Below are 18319 nucleotides of genomic sequence, written 5' to 3' on the forward strand. Positions count from 1 at the left end.
GAACAAAGTATTTTCTTTTTTTGTCTTTAGTCAGTCCTTATCAGCATGGGAGTGTAGATGAGACGTACTGATTACCTACAGCAAGGTGAGTAAACTACTCCAGATAAAAGTGAAAGAGTTCCCACTACTACAGGTGACTGATGGACAGAGTAATTTAATGTACCAGGCCAGTTTACGAAGGGCTCCTACCTCTCTGTGTCTGAGTTGGAAGCTCTTCCCCTCATGGTAACAGTTGTAGGTCCTGAGCAGAGACAAGATGTCTGACCTGAATATCAACACAACACCAGAGAGACAGACAGGGTTAATGTAGGTATTAATGCATTCCACTCCTGGTAAATTAACATTGGATAAGTAAGAAGCTCTGTATACGTTAGTTCATTTCAAAAAAAATATTACACAGGACTACATACATGTGGTCCTACGTAATCTGAGGTCATATGCAGGACAGAAACACAGCAGGACTCACTTTGGGATAAACTTCTCCTCATCCAGCTTCACATAGTCAGCCATTCTGAGATACACTCATACAGCTGAGAGAGAGAGAGAGAGAGAGAGAGAGAGAGAGAGAGATTTATGTTAACTAAACAACACAATAATTCGGGACGTAACCAGAGCCTTCTGTTCTATGGAGATGTTGTAGGGGGAAAAGTATACACTCTGTACAATATACACACTGTAACAACATGAATGTAGTTACTAACATTTTCATAAATATCAACTCAATTTCAGAGCACATACAGTAGTAACGTGTTGAATATGAATTACACTAACACTTTCATCTGTACAATCTACAGACTACAGACTAAAAGTGTATTACAGGAGAGCCATGACTCCTTTCACTTTATCGTGCTACATTTCAAGATGGTCATGGTATGGAACTTAGGAACTTATTTTTCTATTTTCCCAGGGAAGTACCTAGCTCTCAATTGGGAAAGAATAGGGGATAGCTGCATGTAAATACCTGTCTGGACTAAATCATGTATGGGGTGTGTGTGTGGGTGTGTGTGTGTGTGTGTGTGTGTGTGTGTGTGTGTGTGTGTGTGTGTGTGTGTGTGTGTGTGTGTGTGTGTGAGAGAGAGAGAGAGAGCATGAGAAAGAGAGCCCAGCTAGCACATTTGGTTCGTTGGCAGTTGTGGAACTTCGGTAAAACGGAACGTTTTTAAACGTTCTGAGAATGTACATTTTTAGGTTGCAGGGAGTTTCTGAGTACGTTTTACTATGGTTCCCTGAATGTTTTCCTGGGAGGTTTTGTTTGTTTGTTTGGAATTGTTTGGATGGCAGGCCGGCTGTCCCCATGTTGCGGATGCGTGGAAGAGGCTAAGCCACAAAGTCAAGAGCAATAGCATGGGCACACAGTGGATGTAAAGAGGCAAGAGAAAGTGCTAAAAGACAGAGAAGGTTGTATGGTGTGGAGATGGATAGAGAGGAGAAAGAGGAGTTGAGTTCCTTCGGAGACGGTGGTGCGAGGGTGAGTGGCCTCAAGTGCAAGCGGGGTGAGCAGTATTTCAGTAGAATTGGATGAGAGTGAGGATGAATTGTGTGGGGAGGAAGGTGTGGTGAAGGCTTCTGAGCCTGACCCTCGCAATGGTGGTCATGAAGCAGGCATAAGATGATATTTTTCCATCTGATTGACACTGCTGTCCTCAATGGCCACATTGTTCACCGCCAGCTCACAAGTGAGATGATTACTGAACAAGGATTTTTGTAATTGGACGTACAGTTCACATACAAATCAAATACAGTTCCATTAACTCCAAACCTCATGCACCCACCTCCCCACTCCCTTATCATCCTCTCCACTACCTCATCCTCCCCATGCGAGTCCAATTCAAGACAATGATTGCAATTTTGTCAAATCCCCACATAATAAGAGTTTAAAATATTCCTTTTTCGAGATATGGATTCTTTAGACATTCAAAATAGTGAAAGAATGCATGCTGAGGGACTAACCCAAACACAGTGGGAAACAATGGGCCTTCTACAATTATTATTTTTAATGATGTTCTGATTTCATCTCTTCAGTTTTTGTTGGAAAGGTAAGGGTTAACACTGAAGCGAAAACAAGATCCAATCAGGGTTTTTCTTTGCTGGTCACTTGGGAGATAAATCTAGCTACCTAAGTCAGCCATTGGCTAGGCCATCAGATGCTAGATTAAGGCATCTGTCATACAACTGTATTAGGGCAAAATTTGGGAGTGGCAGTGGAATCAACCAATCACATTTTGACTTAATGGGTGGGACCGTTTTTACAAAAACCTATGGAAAGAAGGCAGAAATGTCCTATTAACCTCTGAATTTTACAAGGCCTTATTTACTTGAAACCTTTAAGGAGGCTATAAAGAAGGGAGAACTACCTGCCTCTCTGAAGCAAGGGGTTATTACTCTTATACCTAAACCACACAAGGATCTCTTAAATATTGATAATTGGCGTCCAATCACACTCCTAAATAACAACTACAAAATTATAGCCTTAATCTTTGCAAAAAGGTTAAAGTCTTGCTTAAATGATCTGATTGATGAATGTCAATCAGGGCTTATGAAAGGGCGCCATATATCTAATAATCTGAGGCTGGTGTTAGACTTGGTTGAGTATTGTGATCTATTAGATGACTTCCCTGTTATCCTATTTTTGGATTTTCAGAAAGCATTTGATACAGTAAGTCACAATTTTATCTTTGATTGCCTTAAGCATTTGAAATGTGGTCGTTTTTTTGTTGACGCTATTAGAACTCTGTATAATGGTGGCAACAGCTGTATCAAACTCTGTCATGGAACATCCTCAAGGTTTAACATTTACAAAGGAATACGACAAGGTTGTCCTATTTCACCATTTTTATTTTTGTTAGTATGTCAAATGTTATGCTCATTAGTTCATAAAAGTCCATTTGAAGGCATTACATTCCAGGCCAGAGAGATCAAGATATCCCAACTGGCGGATGACACCTCACTTTTTTTGAAAAATGTGTCTAAAGCTAGATTAGCATTGGATATCGTGAAGCAGTTCTCCAAAATCTCAGGTTTGGCATTAAATCTTTACAAATGTGAGATGTTTGTTTTGAAAGGAGCTGTCAATCCAGCAGATTGTAACATCTCTGGAAAAGATACTGTAACCTACCTCGGTGTAAAGATCACCAAAAATCTTAAGGCTATGAATGATCTTAATTTGAACCCTGTAACTGAATCTGTCAACAACAAAAAAATCTCCTCATGGTTAGGGAGGGATTTAAATCTTTACATTTACATTTTAGTCATTTAGCAGACGCTCTTATCCAGAGCGACTTACAGTAGTGAATGCATACATTTCATACATTTTTTTTTCCGTACAAGGAAGGGTGCTTTTATCCAAAGCTGAGGGGCTATCTCGTGCATCCTATCTTTTTTCATCTATTGATATTCCCAAATCCACTTGCTGTACCTTAGATAGGCTTTTGTACAACTTCATATGGAAAAACAAGCCACATAAGATAAAAAGAGATGTTATCACCAACAGGGTTTGTGATGGCGGTCTAAATGTCTTAGATTTCACTCTCTTCAATCAGATATCAAAGGTCAACTGGATTAAAAAATACATTAAAAATCCTCATAGTTTCTGGAATATTATACCTAATTTTGTTTTTCAGAAGCTCGGAGGGCTTAATTTTTTACTACAATGTCCATATATTGTGGGTAAACTTCCTGTGAAACTGGCAGATTTTCACAAGCAGGCTTTAATGTGCTGGGCTTTGTTGTATAAACACAACTTTTCACCTCATAAATGTTTTATATGGAACAATGGGTCGATATTAGAAACAAGATGTTATTTAACCATAAATGGTTCTCGAAAAATATTGTCCTTGTCAGCCAATTAGTTAATATTAGTGGGAATCCGTTTACACGGAGATCATTTATGGAAAGATACACTTTGAGGTTTCAAGCAAGGAATATGACACTGTTATTAAAGCTATACCTAGTGGGATAAAAACTTTACTTCAGAATAATGCATATTTTGGAATATCTCCGATTGTAAGCGATATTCAGGTGAATGGCATTGGTCTACTAGATACGAAATTCAACAATCGTTTATTAAGGGATATGTTCTACAGGAAGTCTATTCCTGGCTCACTCCACACAAATTTATGGTGACCAATAAAGTAAAGGAGATCTCCTTTAAGATAATCCATAGATTCTATCCGTGTAATAGCTTGATTTCTAAATATATACTTGATGTTAACAGTAAATGCTGTTTTTTTGTGAACTAGAAACTGAATCTATTGAACACTTATTCTGTAATTGTTTATATAGTAAAGTGTTCTGGACTGATGTAAAAATATATATTTTTTTAGCCTCAAATTGCATACAACCATTGAAATTTCTAAGTTTGACATATTATTTTACTACACTGATTACACAATTGAACGTGAGTATGTCATAAATGTCTTTATTTTATTAGGAAAATATTTCATACACAAATCTAAATTTATGAAGAAAAAGCCCCTTTTAAAAAAAAATTTGATCTGATTTGGAAAACTATTTCGAGTCTTTAAAACGTATACAAAACAAAATGTTTAAAAAAAAATGTATTTGATTTGATATAATGTGGAATAGTTTTATTTTTTCTCATTTCTTTGGAATCCCTCTCGCTATGTTTATGTTTTGCATATTACTGTTAAAATAATAAACAAAACATATATTTTTTTTTAAAGGCAGAAATTTCCGCAGTAGCGAGCAGTAGTTTTGCCACGGTCTAGTTGGCTAGCTTTTGTTGTTGGCTAGTTTGCAACTGCTGCAGCAGGTGTTATCAATGAGGATGTTGTTGCTAATATGTTTTTTTTTTTTGTTGCTAATATGTTAGCTTCTCCCTTTTCAATAATAACTTTCAACAAGAAGTTAAGTTTCAAATTATCATCATCTGGTGAGTGAATCTGCGTTTTTTATTGCAGCGCGCTTGCTGTTAGCCATCTCTTTGAAAACGTATGAGTGTGAAACCTTGTTGCATTTAAAGTGGAACTGACAGCATTTTAGCAACATGACATCTTATTAAAATATGTACGTATACACCCCCAGGAAGAATATGACACTTTAAAAAATATTTTCTGACAATTTACCACTTAAAAATTGTCATTTTCACTTTTTCATAAATTCTTAGAATATTTGGGAATTAAGGATACTAAGGCATTTGTGAAAACGGGATTCCTCTTACATTTGGGAACTTTACAGTTCGATTGTTCAAACCATGAAAAGCTAGGTTCTCTCTTCCTCAGCTATACACATAAACAACTAATGCTAGCCAGAGCAAGATGAGCTAAACTCTAACGAAGGCACATTAGATAACCCCTCTCAAACTTTTTCAGCTAGTTGGCCATCAAAATTGCACTGATAAACGATGCGGAATTGTAGCCTCCTCGTCCTTCTGCAGCTGGCCTGCCAGTGCATGCTTGTCTGAACCAAGCACCCAAGTTAACCGGCTAAATTTGGCTAGCTTGCTAGCTAGCTTCTTCCAGACACAAATAAGAGAAAACCTCACTCTGACCATTTTACTCGCCGTATCAGAGCTGGTTAGACTGTTTACATGTTATCTACAGAATTATTGACTAACTATTACTTTTTGTGTCTGTTTACTGACACCGGTCATATTCAGCTGATGTTGCACGTTCGTAAATTCATCAGTTGCTCTGCGCTCCGGCACACTGTCGAGAGGGTTATGAAATCGGAGTAGATAACTAGAGTGAATTTGCGAACGCAAGAGATATGCTAACTGAATAATAGTTATTTAAGTTCTTGCTAGATAACCAAATGACACCTGCATCTCTAGCTGTGTATAGCCACTGAAAAACGATACGAGGGGGAGAATTCTGTCACTAACCCACTCCAATGGCATGACATGACATTCTCCTAGCAGCTAGCTATCGAGCTAATGTTAGGCTCCGTGTTTTTAGCTTGCTACATAAATAGATACGCTATTCCCCAACTGGGGTACACGTACTACATACACCTACTCCCAGGGGTACGTGCAATGTCATCGGGGGTACGCCAAATAAAAATGTGATTCTCATTTTCAAACAGTCTATTTAGATTTTCCAACGGGGCTATACATTTGGGTGTTGTTTTTTTCTTGTCTGAGTAGCCTCGTTTCACTGCCAAAAATAAAATTAAACCATCTTGTGTTCAGCGAAATAACAACACAATGACAAATACAGGTAGCTTAGTCAAATAATGAACATCCAATCACATTAACCATTACTCTCTCGCGGGAATTCCACTAACGGTCCGTATATAGCCAAACCAACAATGCCTTAGTGTACGTCATGGAATGTTGAGTCAAATATCTATTTTTAAAACCTTAGGAAGTTGGTTTTGTAGCATAAACTGGGAATTTTATAGTTTTGACTGATCATATGATTGTCTGTTTGTTTCATATCTGCAAAGTAGTTAAAATGCTGTCAGTTCCACTTTAAACTTTAGGTCACAAGTTACTTTGTGAGCTAAACATGACATTTTTTTGCAATGGGAAGTAATAGTTCTACATCTCAATTTGGAAATGCTTAATGGATGTGTTTTGTATTATTTAGATTGGGACATACTGGCTTATTATGTCCGAGTTCATGGACTGCTTATCCTTTAACATCATATTGTGTGTGGCTGCTGTCTTTCCATCAGCCCTATGCAGTTGTGTAGTGGTGCCTGGAGAGTGGGAATACTCAAATGTTGCCAAAAAGTTCCCAAACGGGCCGTCCAGCAAAGGAATGGCACCATGTGTGAAAAATCCTGTTTTTTAAATGAATTTTACTATAGATTTTTCAGATTTTCACTCTCAAAATCACACCTTTTTTTAATATAATTTGTATTTTATTTTTTTATGGTAAAAGTCCACAACAATACTTAAACCACATCAATCTGATTGGGTGGGCCTGTCAGGGCTTGGCTCCCCAGTGGGTGGGCCCATGTCAGTGCATGATGACAATTGCACATCACAAATAGCCTACTACCAACAGTTCGGACAAAAAAATGTCAATACCTGGTTTGCATACCCAATGTTGCCTTTGTTACTGGTAGATATCATAAATTGAAACATCTTCCCTACCCTACAGGCTACTGATATCATTCTTCTGTGAGCTGCTCCATGCCAAAACCAGTTGAGAGCTGCACACTCTTGCTGCCTGCAGATGATATCCCTTCAAGCGGGATGGCACCGACAGAGAGGGCAATTAATTTGGATAATAGCGGATGATTTTGCCACTCCTATTTGCCATATCTTCAAATTAAGTCTACCAGAAAGTGTGCCCTCAGGCCTGGAGGGAAGCAAAAGTCATTCCGGTACCTAAGAATAGTAAAGCCCTCTTTACTGGCTCAAATAGTTGACCAATCAGCCAACCTGTAGTAAACTTTGGAAAAAATTGTGTTTGACCAGATACAATGCTATTTTACAGTAAACAAATTGACAACAGACTTTCAGCATGCTTATTGTGAAGGACATTTAGTAAAGCCAGGATGTCTATGTATGCGGATGACTGAACACTATACACGTCAGCTACTACTGCGACTAAAATGATTGTAACACTTAACAAAAAGCTGCAGTCCGTTTCAGAATGGGTTGCAAGGAATAAGTTCGTCCTAAATATTTAAAAAACTAAAAGCATTGTATTTGGGTCAAATCATTCACTAATGATTTGTCCCAAATAAATATTGTCCCAAAACTAAATATTGTAATGAATAATGTGGAACTTGAGCAAGTTGAGGTGACTAAACTGCTTGGAGTAACCCTGGATTGTAAACTGTCATGGTCAAAACATATGAATACAACATTAGCTAAGATGGGGATAAGTCTGCTCTGCCTTCTTAACAGAGCTATCAACAAGGCAGCTCCTACAGGCCATCATTTTGTCGCACCCGGACTACTGTTCAGTCGTGTGGTCAGGTGGCACAAAGAGGGACTTAGGGAAATTGCAATTGGCTCAGAACAGGGTCACACGGCTGGCCCTTGGATGTACACAGAGAGCTAACATTAATAATATGCATGTCAATCTCTCCTGGCTCAAAGTTGAGAAGAGATTGACTTCACCACTACTTGTATTTGTGAGAGGTATTGACATGTTGAATGCACCGAGCTGTCTGTTTGAACTACTGGCACACAGCTTGGACACCCATGCATACCCCACAAGATATGCCACCAGAGGTCTCTTCACAGTCCCCAAGTCCAGAACAGACTATGGGAGGTGCACAGTACTACATAGAGCCATGACTACATGAAACTCTATTCCACATCAAGTTACTCATGAAAGCAGTGAAATTTGATAAAAGAAACCGATAAAAAATACACCTTATGGAACAGTGGGGACTGTGAAGAGACACACACAGGCACAGACACATGCATTGTTGAGAGGCTAAGTTATTGAAATGACATGGAGCTGTAGGCCTGACAGTCCTGCTTACTTTAGCTGTTTTAGCATAACTTACTTATTGGCGTAAAGGCTTACTTCAATATACAGTATATCAATCATTCATTCATTTGTGCATGTCATCACACAGCATACAAGTCATCCATGTCTTTAAATACAGTCAAGCATTTTAGTTATAAAACTAAATAACAAAGGGAGCCTTGAATAATTAAACAATGAATAAACCTAAACATGTCGGCTAAAGTGATTGAATTCACAAATGCATTTGACTGTTTTTAATATTGGCTGTACTTGAGACTTTAAAACCTTTTTTTGTTATAACAGACTATATGGGTTTGATTTCTAATTTGTTTGTAAATTATTATTGTATTTGTTGTGCTGTTTACACTGTTAGAAATTTAGCTTAATTAAAATGATTAATATTATGGTGTTTCTATTCCAAGGAAAACAAAAATGCATTTTACAGTAGCCTATGTAGGCCTCAGGGTTTCAGGAAAATATTTGCACTGCACAATGTGACCGGTCAGGAGTAGGCCTAAGCGAGTGAAGAGCAAAATAATCCTAACGTTTCCATACCCTAATTGTAGGCTAACTAATACCCAAACAGAGATTCAGTGAAAATAAAATCTGATTGATTTATCAAGACCAGTCAACATGCTGGTCTCAAAGCAGAGCGAAACCGTGCTGAAATAGTTAACCACACGTGGGTAGTCTATTGCTTCAAATCCTATTACAACAATTGGATGACTTTGGGTGTTTAAGTAAGCAACAATTGCTTTCAATTGCATTAGCCTACTTTATTACAAATATTTATGTCATTCAGTGATATTTATTCCCATAGTAATTTGTTATGGATCCATCCAGATGTGGTTAGAAAACAGTGCATGTGGTGGGCTATGCAAAGAGATGGGTGAAGTAGCATGCCTTGCAAACATCCATTAATACATTTAAAGTTCCTAAACTCAGCAAGGGTCTATTGTCCTGCTGATAGCCCATCAAGGGTGGATGGCTTATTTTGTATTCCAATTTATTGGAAAGGCTACTAAACCATTTACACCTGGCCCACAGCGTTGTTGTGTACTTACAGTACAGTGCACTTTCACTCCATTCTCCGCCTGACACTCTACCAATGCCACCAGATTATTCTTTCTATTGTTGTTATCTATTCGGTAACATTCCACAAGTAAATGTAATAAATAAAACACCTACATTAAATATATCAGGTCTTGAAAATATGTGAAACATTTTTTTATTTTTTTGTGCTTAGTGGCGGAGGCTTTATGGCTTCGCCATCAACTTGCTAATTTAGCGTCCATCACTTGCGTATATTCAGTCAACACATATATTTTAAGAATATAATGGAATATAACAGAGCATTTTGGTTTCTCTTAGAATAAAAACCTTACAGTGTTACAGTTTTCATAAGTAAAAAGTTACGGTCCAGTCCAGTTTTTTTTTGTTGAGTGCGCACGTGACAGAGGAAGAGCAATTCATACACTACTGTTCTAAATTCAAAAACTCTCCTCTTCTTTGTCATCCTCATCATTCAGTTCATTCAAATTCAATTATAATATATTTTGTCACTCCTGTTCAACAACTACAAATCACTTTTGCATGTGCTCCAAAGGGATAACTTGAAATAACATGATATAGGTTAATTAAATAATCGAAAGGAACATTTATTAGTCCAGTGGATAATTATTTTTAGCATATAATGTGAATTAGGCCTCATGTAAAATCATTGTCAAAACCGCAAGAGATACTGTTGAATGACAAACAGGTGCTGTTAGATTACAATATAATTTATCTGCTAGTTTGGAACAGTGTAAACAATACTACAAAAGTATAAGTAATACCAGAAAGTCTGTTCTAATGGGGAAAAAAAGTATAAAGCCTTTGATACAGCATAGCAAAGTTTAAAAACAGTTGGATTTGCAAAATTGATTTGTCCAACATTTTGCGGTGGCATGAGGCTTGGTGATCATAGAATCAGTAAGATATTAAACAAACAGTCAAATAGGCAACAGAAGCAGGAATAGCATAGGGCTGAGTGACTCACTCATTCCTGGCTTTCGTTCAAAATAAGTTATTATAATGCAGGGTTAAAGACACATTCTTTCTGATTGTCTTTAGCATGCAGTCTCTGCTCTTGCTACAGCCAATTTTGTTTGAATTATTATGTGGATTATAATACATTTATATATTTGTAGGGGTTGATGCATTTTTCGTTACAGCAAATCTGGTCTGTGATATTGAGTTAAAAATGTAAAACTTTAGAGTAGTTAAGCATCGAATACATTGCAAGTTCACCCTTTTTTGGCCATTAGGCTACACTTCACAATATGACTCAACTCTGATTGACTGCAGCATCTATCAGTAGTCTAAACTGTGGCACAAATTGGGGGATTTTTCACACCTAGCCGAGCTATTAGACTATCATTTTGTAAATTAATGGAGGTTTGAATGTCTCAGTCAGTCTCTCTCCTATCGCACTAGAGTCCTGCATTAGGCAAAAAAATCAGCTGGCGGGTCGTCCCGGAGTTGAGCAAGAACTTGGGTAAATACAATCACCCATCCTCAACCCAATTGAGATGGTTTGGGATGAGTTGGACCACAGAGTGAAGGAAAAGCAGCCAACAAGTGCTCAACATTCGTGGGAATTCCGTCAAGTCTGTTGGAAAAGAATTCCAGGTGAAGGTGGTTGCCAAGAGTGTGCAACGCTGTCATCAAGGCAAAGGGTGGCTGCTTTGACGAATCTAAAATATATTTTGATTTGTTTAACTCTTTTTTGCTTACTACATGATTCCATAAAATGTAGAAAAAATATATATATTTTCCTTCACTATTTTCCCCTAACCCTACCACACCTCCCCTCATTGGAGTTAACTTTTAGACAACAACACTTAGGCTTCATCATTCAGCTTAAACATACTCATATATACTTTCGCTGAAAGGGAAATTCCAGAAAGCATGTGAATGCTTGGAAACCCCAGATAAGGGCGTTAGGGGGCGGAGTGTGTGTGTGTGGGTGTGTATACATAACAGAGGCTCAGGCAGCTCTACTGCTCACTTCAGTTCTCAGTTGAAATATGAACTCTGTCCTGTCTGTCTACCTGCTGGCGAGTCTGCCACTTTACTGCCTACTGCTTACAGGTAATAACCTTACACACACGGACAGGCGCACACAGGTTGGGTTAAAGTTTGTATAAGCAACATTGTGATTTTGAGTCAGTCTGTCTGTCGGTCTGTACTCGGTGGGCTGAATAGTAACTAGAGATCTGTGCACTCAAACTCTAATCTGTTTTTCTGGAATATTATTTTCCCATGTGGTGTAATGAGAGTTAAACTATGTGTGACATGATGACATGAGGAATTTCACTTGAATCACCATTTGCTGTTTCTGTGCCCATCTCTACAGTGGGTAAAGGTGAGGGGCAGTTTGTTCCAGGGAGGTGTGAGTGTTATGACACAAAGACAACTGTCAGCGGACCACTGTCTGACCTCAAAGTCACACTCAAAGGCATCACCTGCAACACTGACCAAATCATGTAAGTATCAGACCACACATGCACACACAACGGCCCACACCCAGACATACAGACATGTGCATGCACACAGACAAGCTATAGTATAGTAAAAGGTTTTTAACCTCAAAGCTATTTAAAGTAACTACCCACTAGGCACACACTGGTTGAATCAACATTGTTTCCACATCATTTCAATGAAATTACCTTGAACCAACGTGGAATAGATGTTGAATTGATGTCAGTGCCCAGTGGGTATGAGTGTATGTTTGTGATAAAGCATGTGTTTCCTCCTCGTGTTGTGTCATGACAGTGTGTGTGTAATGATTATGTCTGTGTCCCTGTGTTTGTGTGTGTGTTAACTGTGTGTCTCTCTCTCTGTGTTGTAGAGTGGTAATGAAGAGGACCAGTGAGCCTGTGTGTGTGAATCCAATGGGACCACTGGGAAAACAGCTGCTGCGCTGCTGGAAGAAGTAAGAGACATTTTAACATCCATTACTTTATTTACTTCACTTTACTTCCCAGCTAGCACATTTGGTTCCTTGGAAGTTGTGGGAACGTAAGCTTTTGGTTTCCTATTGTTTCTGGGAACAAAACCATACAGTACGTTTCCTGACCGGTAAAACTGAAACGTTCTGAGAATGGAACAGAAAATGTTACCTTTTCTGGGAACTTATATTTTTAGGTTGATGGGAGGTTCTGAGAATGTTTTACTATGTTTCCCTGGCCATTTTCCTTAAAGGTTTTATTAACATTCTGAGAACAGAAATGATAGGTTATTTGAAGGATTTTGAATAACTTTCTTAAAATTTATATTGAATATTTCAATAACACTTTTATTAACACTTGACAGAGTTTTGTTGACGCTGAGAACGGAATGGATATGTTTTTAAATAGCATTCTTTGAATGCTACTAATGCTTTCTTGTGTTTTTTACGGAAAGTTTTAATGTTCTGAGAACATGACTTTAAATAGAACAGTGAGGAAACCCTGTAGAAAACGTCATGCTGAACTACTGAAATTCCCACAGAAGCACGTTGTCTCTTAACGTTCTCTGAACTATTTGAGAACATTCCCGATGTCAAACCAGTTGGAGAACGTTCCTAGAACATTAAACAAAATTGTAAATGTAACAATGTTTGAACTTTTAGGAAATGTTCTGTTAAAGTAATGAAATACCAAGAAAATAACGTGCTGAGAATGTTACAAAGCCAAGCAAGTATCCTGCACCATTCCCAGAAAGTTGTGGGAAGTTTGTATGGAAAATGATCATTGGCAACGACGCGCTCAGTCTCACCAAGACCTAAGAAACATATGGTTTTCAGAACGTTATGTGCTAGCTGGGTTCACTTCAGCATATGTTACTGTACTTTTCAGTACTTTTCAGTACTTTACTTACTTTATTGTAAGTGGGTAGATATATGGCATACTTCCGAAAGACAATCTAGAATGTCTAACCAATTTGGCAACACAATGTAGCAAAGGTTGCTGAACGCAAGGCAGGTTTGCGATTTTAGTTGACTCTAGGCGAAAATATGCATGTATACAGTATGCTGCAGAGTAAATACTGTCTTGTGGGTTTGATAAAATTGAGTCGTTAGTTTCAGTTTGACTGTGATTCAGATAATAAAATCCTGTCAACAGTTTGTGATACAAAGATCCCTCTGTTCAGTTGGTCTCTCTCTGTTTCTCTCTCTCCATTTTCCTCTCTCTCTCCACTTTCCCACTGTCATACAGTGGGGGGAAAAAGTATTTGATCCCCTGCTGATTTTGTACGTTTGCCCACTTACAAAGAAATGATCAGTCTATAATTTTAATGGTAGGTTTATTTGAACAGTGAGAGACAGAATAACAACAAAAAAAATTAGAAAAACGCATGTCAAAAATGTTATAAAATGATTTGCATTTTAATGAGGGAAATAAGTATTTGACCCCTCTGCAAAACATGACTTAGTACTTGGTGGCAAAACCCTTGTTGGCAATCACAGAGGTCAAACGTTTCTTGTAGTTGGCCACCAGGTTTGCACACATCTCAGGAGGGATTTTGTCCCACTCCTCTTTGCAGATCTTCTCCAAGTCATTAAGGTTTCGAGGCTGACGTTTGGCAACTCGAACCTTCAGCTCCCTCCACAGATTTTCTATGGGATTAAGGTCTGGAGACTGGCTAGGCCACTCCAGGAACTTAATGTGCTTCTTCTTGAGCCACTCCTTTGTTGCCTTGGCCGTGTGTTTTGGGTCATTGTCATGCTGGAATACCCATCCACGACCCATTTTCAATGCCCTGGCTGAGGGAAGGAGGTTCTCACCCAAGATTTGACAGTACATGGCCCCGTCAAATGATGCGGTGAAGTTGTCCTGTCCCCTTAGCAGAAAAACACCCCCAAAGCATAATGTTTCCACCTCCATGTTTGACGGTAGAGATGGTGTTCTTGGGGTCATAGGCAGCATTCCTCCTCCTCCAAACACGGTGAGTTGAGTTGATGCCAAAGAGCTCCATTTTGTTCTCATCTGACCACAACACTTTCACCAGTTGTCCTCTGAATCATTCAGATGTTCATTGGCAAACTGTAGACGGGCATGTATATGTATTCTTGAGCAGGGGGACCTTGCGGGCGCTGCAGGATTTCAGTCCTTCACGGCGTAGTGTGTTACCAATTGTTTTCTTGGTGACTATGGTCCCAGCTGCCTTGAGATCATTGACAAGATCCTCCCGTGTAGTTCTGGGCTGATTCCTCACCGTTCTCATGATCATTGCAACCCCACGAGGTGAGATCTTGCATGGAGCCCCAGGCCGAGGGATATTGTCAGTTCTTTTGTGTTTCTTCCATTTGCGAATAATCACACAAAATGTTGTCACCTTCTCACCAAGCTGCTTGGCGATGGTCTTGTAGCCATTCCAGCCTTGTGTAGGTCTACAATCTTGTCCCTGACATCCTTGGAGAGGTCTTTGGTCTTGGCCATGGTAGAGAGTTTGGAATCTGATTGATTGATTGTTTCTGTGGACAGGTGTCTTTTTTACAGGTAACAAGCTGCGGTTAGGAGCACTCCCTTTAAGAGTGTGCTCCTGATCTCAGCTTGTTGCCTGTATAAAAGACACCTGGGAGCCAGAAATCTTTCTGATTGAGAGGGGGTCAAATACTTATTTCCCTCATTAAAATGCAAATCATTTTATAACATTTTTTAAATGCGTTTTTCTGGATTTTTTTGTTGTTATTCTGTCTCTCACTGTTCAAATAAACCTACCATTAAAATTATAGACTGATCATTTCTTTGTCAGTGGGCAAACGTACAAAATCAGCAGGGGATCAAATACTTTTTTCCCCCACTGTATCTCTCTCCATTTCCCCTCTCTCTCTACCTCCCTCTGTGATAACAACAGTTGTACTAAACATATCCATGTATATTCTCTATCTCTCTCTCTCTCTCTCTCTCTCTCTCTCTCTCTCTCAGAACCAGCGGATTGGATAAGAAGAGGTGTCTGAGAAGGAGGAGAGGGCAGGGGAAACGAGGACAGAAACAGAGGAAACACAGGGGACAATCTAAAGAGAGCAAAAGAAGGGCAACACCAATCCCTGCCTTAGGGTGACCACAGAGCCAGTACCTGTCCGTTCTCCTAACCAGTACTGTAGTGTTCTAGCTAGTTTACACTGTAACCCTAGACCAGACCAATTCACACCAGAGGCACTACCGACACCAGAGGCACTGGTACCAGAGGCACTACAAACTACAGACACCAGATGACAAACTACAGACACCAGAGAAACTACAGACACCAGAGGCACTGGTACCAGAGGCACTACAAACTACAGACACCAGATGACAAACTACAGACACCAGAGAAACTACAGACACCAGAGGCACTACAGACACTGAACCAGAATCTGGGTTTACAGGAGATGTTGAATATGGCGATTGTCCTTTAAGCCTAGGAAGCAGCCATTCAACTTGCCATTCACCAGCTTTTCAATCTTAATAATGACAAAATACGTTTGGTACTTATCAAAAAAAATTGTTTCGCTGAGCAACTATCGTCATTACTGCCGTTATGGCCTAACTAGACGATAGGCTATAAAGGCCTGGGGAAAGATGTACTGTACATCAAACATACCCTATATGGTCTACTTAATTGACTTGCATGAAATATTATTGCATTCCGTGTAGCGCGGGTGAAACAACAGATTGACATGACGTTCATACAATGTTGTCAATCATTTACCTTTCCTGCTGCTGGATCAGCCGACCTGTGCGTGGCAGTAATGAGTGATTTTATTGAAGGTGCAGGAGAGGTGGATTTAGCGCATGAACACTTGGTCAAAAACAATACTTAGATTCAGACAACACATTTTTTTGGGTTGCATGTAACTTTTTATTTAGACTCTTTTTTGGAAGTACATACTGGCCGTAAGCCCTGATTCTTGTTCATTCAGACACCAGAGAAACTATGGACAACAGAGGTTCTACAGACAGCAGAGGCACTACAGACACCACATACAAATGTGTTGTGTTGAATGAATATCATTAATGTATCATTATGTTCGGTTACAGACATTGTTGTTTCTAACTGTTTATTGTAAACACTGTTGGTATCTATGTTGCTATTTGTAATACTTTTATACTTTTTCAAGGTGTTGTTTTGTAATAAATATTAAAACTGATGCAGTGACTGACTGTTGTTCAATATGTTCTTGTTTTCTGCAGTCATTATAACAGGTATAGTAACCTGTTCCTGTAGTTCTGACTTGGGAGCCTATTCTGTTATCAGTCCCTCTCTCTCTCTTTCTCTCACTCTCCAAAAACTCCCTCTCTTTCTCCAACCCCCCTCTCTTTCTCTCACTGTGTCACACCCTGATCTGTTTCACCTGTCTAGAGCTTGTCTCCACCCCTCACCTGATGTCTCCCATTTTCCACTGTGTATTTATTCCTGCGTTTTCTGTTTGTCTGTTGCCAGTTCGTCTTCTATTGTCAGGTCGTCCCAGCGTGTTTCCTAGTTTTCCCTGCACTCTAGTTTTTTTGTTTCGTACTTTTCCGGTTCAAAACTTTCTGCCTGCCCTGAGCCTGCCTGTCCTTCTGTACCTGCCTGATTCTGAACTGGTTTATGAACTGCTGCCTGCCCTGACCCTGAGCCTGTCTGCCGTCCTGTACCTGTCGGACTCTGGTCTGGTTATAAACCTCTGCCTGCCCTTTGCCTGCTCCCCGTGTTATAATAAATTATCTGAGAACTGAACCATCCGCCTCCTGTGTCTGCATCTGGGTCATATCCTGAGTCGTGATACACTGAAGAATTATGTAATAGACTATCCGTTTCCATGAAGGAACCTTCTTTTGTTGATCAACTAGAATCTCATATCAGCTACAGCAGGAAAGTAAATATTACACATCAAATATCATTACTAATGCTAAATATTTTACAACACACATATCCACAACCAAACATCTTCTATAAATTATTCTGGTTTTATTGTCCTGAATAAGTGACTGTCATGCGCATGTGTGATTAGACCTGAAGACTTTTGTTATCTCCCCAAGCTAATGCCCAAACTTTACTTTTTGTGAGGTGCTGAAGACCTTGGTTCAAACCCAGTTGGTCACATCCACACCATGGCACATGACTGCAGGTGTTTTAGTGTTTCTATCCGTCTCTGAAAGAGTTAACATAGAATCAAGGCAGAACAGATAAAGTTACACTGGCTGAGCTATGGAAAAACACAGGAAACATTTTTTATTTAACCTTTATTTCGACAGGGAGTCATGCTGAGACCCAGGTCTCTTCCACAGGTGAACCCTGTAAACACATCAATACACATCAATGTACACTACACACATCACTGTTCACATAACTATTCACATCAATACACGAAAAGAAAAACACAATTATAGGAAACAAACATTTTTCAGGAAAAAGGTCCTCAAATCAGCCTTTTGAATTGCCCTAGAGGCACCAATTCCTCCAACTTTAGAGAGCCTGGAGACCATTACACAAGCAAGGTGTAAAAAAACTAAAAGCAGGTTTACTTAACTCAGTGGAGATTGAATTAGTCATCCCTGCGACCAAGTCTGGTGTCTAATACTTCTATAAGGTAGCCCTTACACTCGTACCCGTACACAAGTTGAAAATGACTGATTTAGACCTAAGTGCCTAAATTGGAACACAGTGGCTGTACAGTATCATGCTATACATGAGGTCAGAGCCCAGGGTCTCTGCATCACATCTCTGTATGAGTATTAACTGAGAGACGTTCTGAACTTGAGCACTGCGTGCGACAAGAAGTTGCCCCCATCCCTCCCGCTAAATGGGCAACTTTTGCAAAAAAATGTGGTTGTCTGAGTGAGGGAAATGCTGTAAATTATGAGGACTCAATGTATTTTAAAAAATTAGATATTGAGGATTATAAAAAATACTGCTTTGATGTCATACAAGCA

General features: G+C 39.2%; 2 protein-coding genes across 3 annotated transcripts in view; one reads left to right on the forward strand and one right to left on the reverse strand.

Annotated features, from left to right (window-relative positions):
* The window catches only part of rassf4a (Ras association domain family member 4a), a 98201-nt gene that overhangs the window by 51797 nt on the left and 28085 nt on the right, over positions 1–18319 (reverse strand). The window contains 3 exon segments of one of the 2 annotated variants that reach the window (NM_001140606.2): positions 190–265; positions 467–530; positions 702–828. In NM_001140606.2, coding sequence (NP_001134078.1) covers positions 190–265; positions 467–510 — 120 coding nt within the window. In that variant the 5' untranslated portion in view covers positions 511–530; positions 702–828. 2 annotated transcript variants of the gene reach the window in all.
* On the forward strand, positions 11390–15968 carry cxcl-c13b (CXC chemokine 13b). The gene is made up of 4 exons (XM_014154374.3): positions 11390–11528; positions 11794–11923; positions 12289–12372; positions 15350–15968. Exons 1-4 carry the CDS (start codon positions 11465–11467, stop codon positions 15483–15485), a joined length of 414 nt encoding a protein of 137 aa, XP_014009849.1. The 5' UTR covers positions 11390–11464; the 3' UTR covers positions 15486–15968.

Source organism: Salmo salar, chromosome 18 (genome assembly GCF_965601325.2).
Source record: "Salmo salar chromosome 18, fSalSal1, whole genome shotgun sequence".
Classification (NCBI taxonomy): Eukaryota; Metazoa; Chordata; class Actinopteri; order Salmoniformes; family Salmonidae; genus Salmo; species Salmo salar.

Excerpts from the sequence above, each read along its gene's own strand:
- cxcl-c13b (XM_014154374.3), top strand. The coding sequence starts at position 11,465 with ATGAACTCTGTCCTGTCTGTCTACCTGCTGGCGAGTCTGCCACTTTAC. Across the intron at positions 11,924-12,288 it reads TGCAACACTGACCAAATCAT|AGTGGTAATGAAGAGGACCA; the intron begins GTAAGTATCAGA and ends TCTGTGTTGTAG. Across the intron at positions 12,373-15,349 it reads CTGCTGCGCTGCTGGAAGAA|AACCAGCGGATTGGATAAGA; the intron begins GTAAGAGACATT and ends TCTCTCTCTCAG.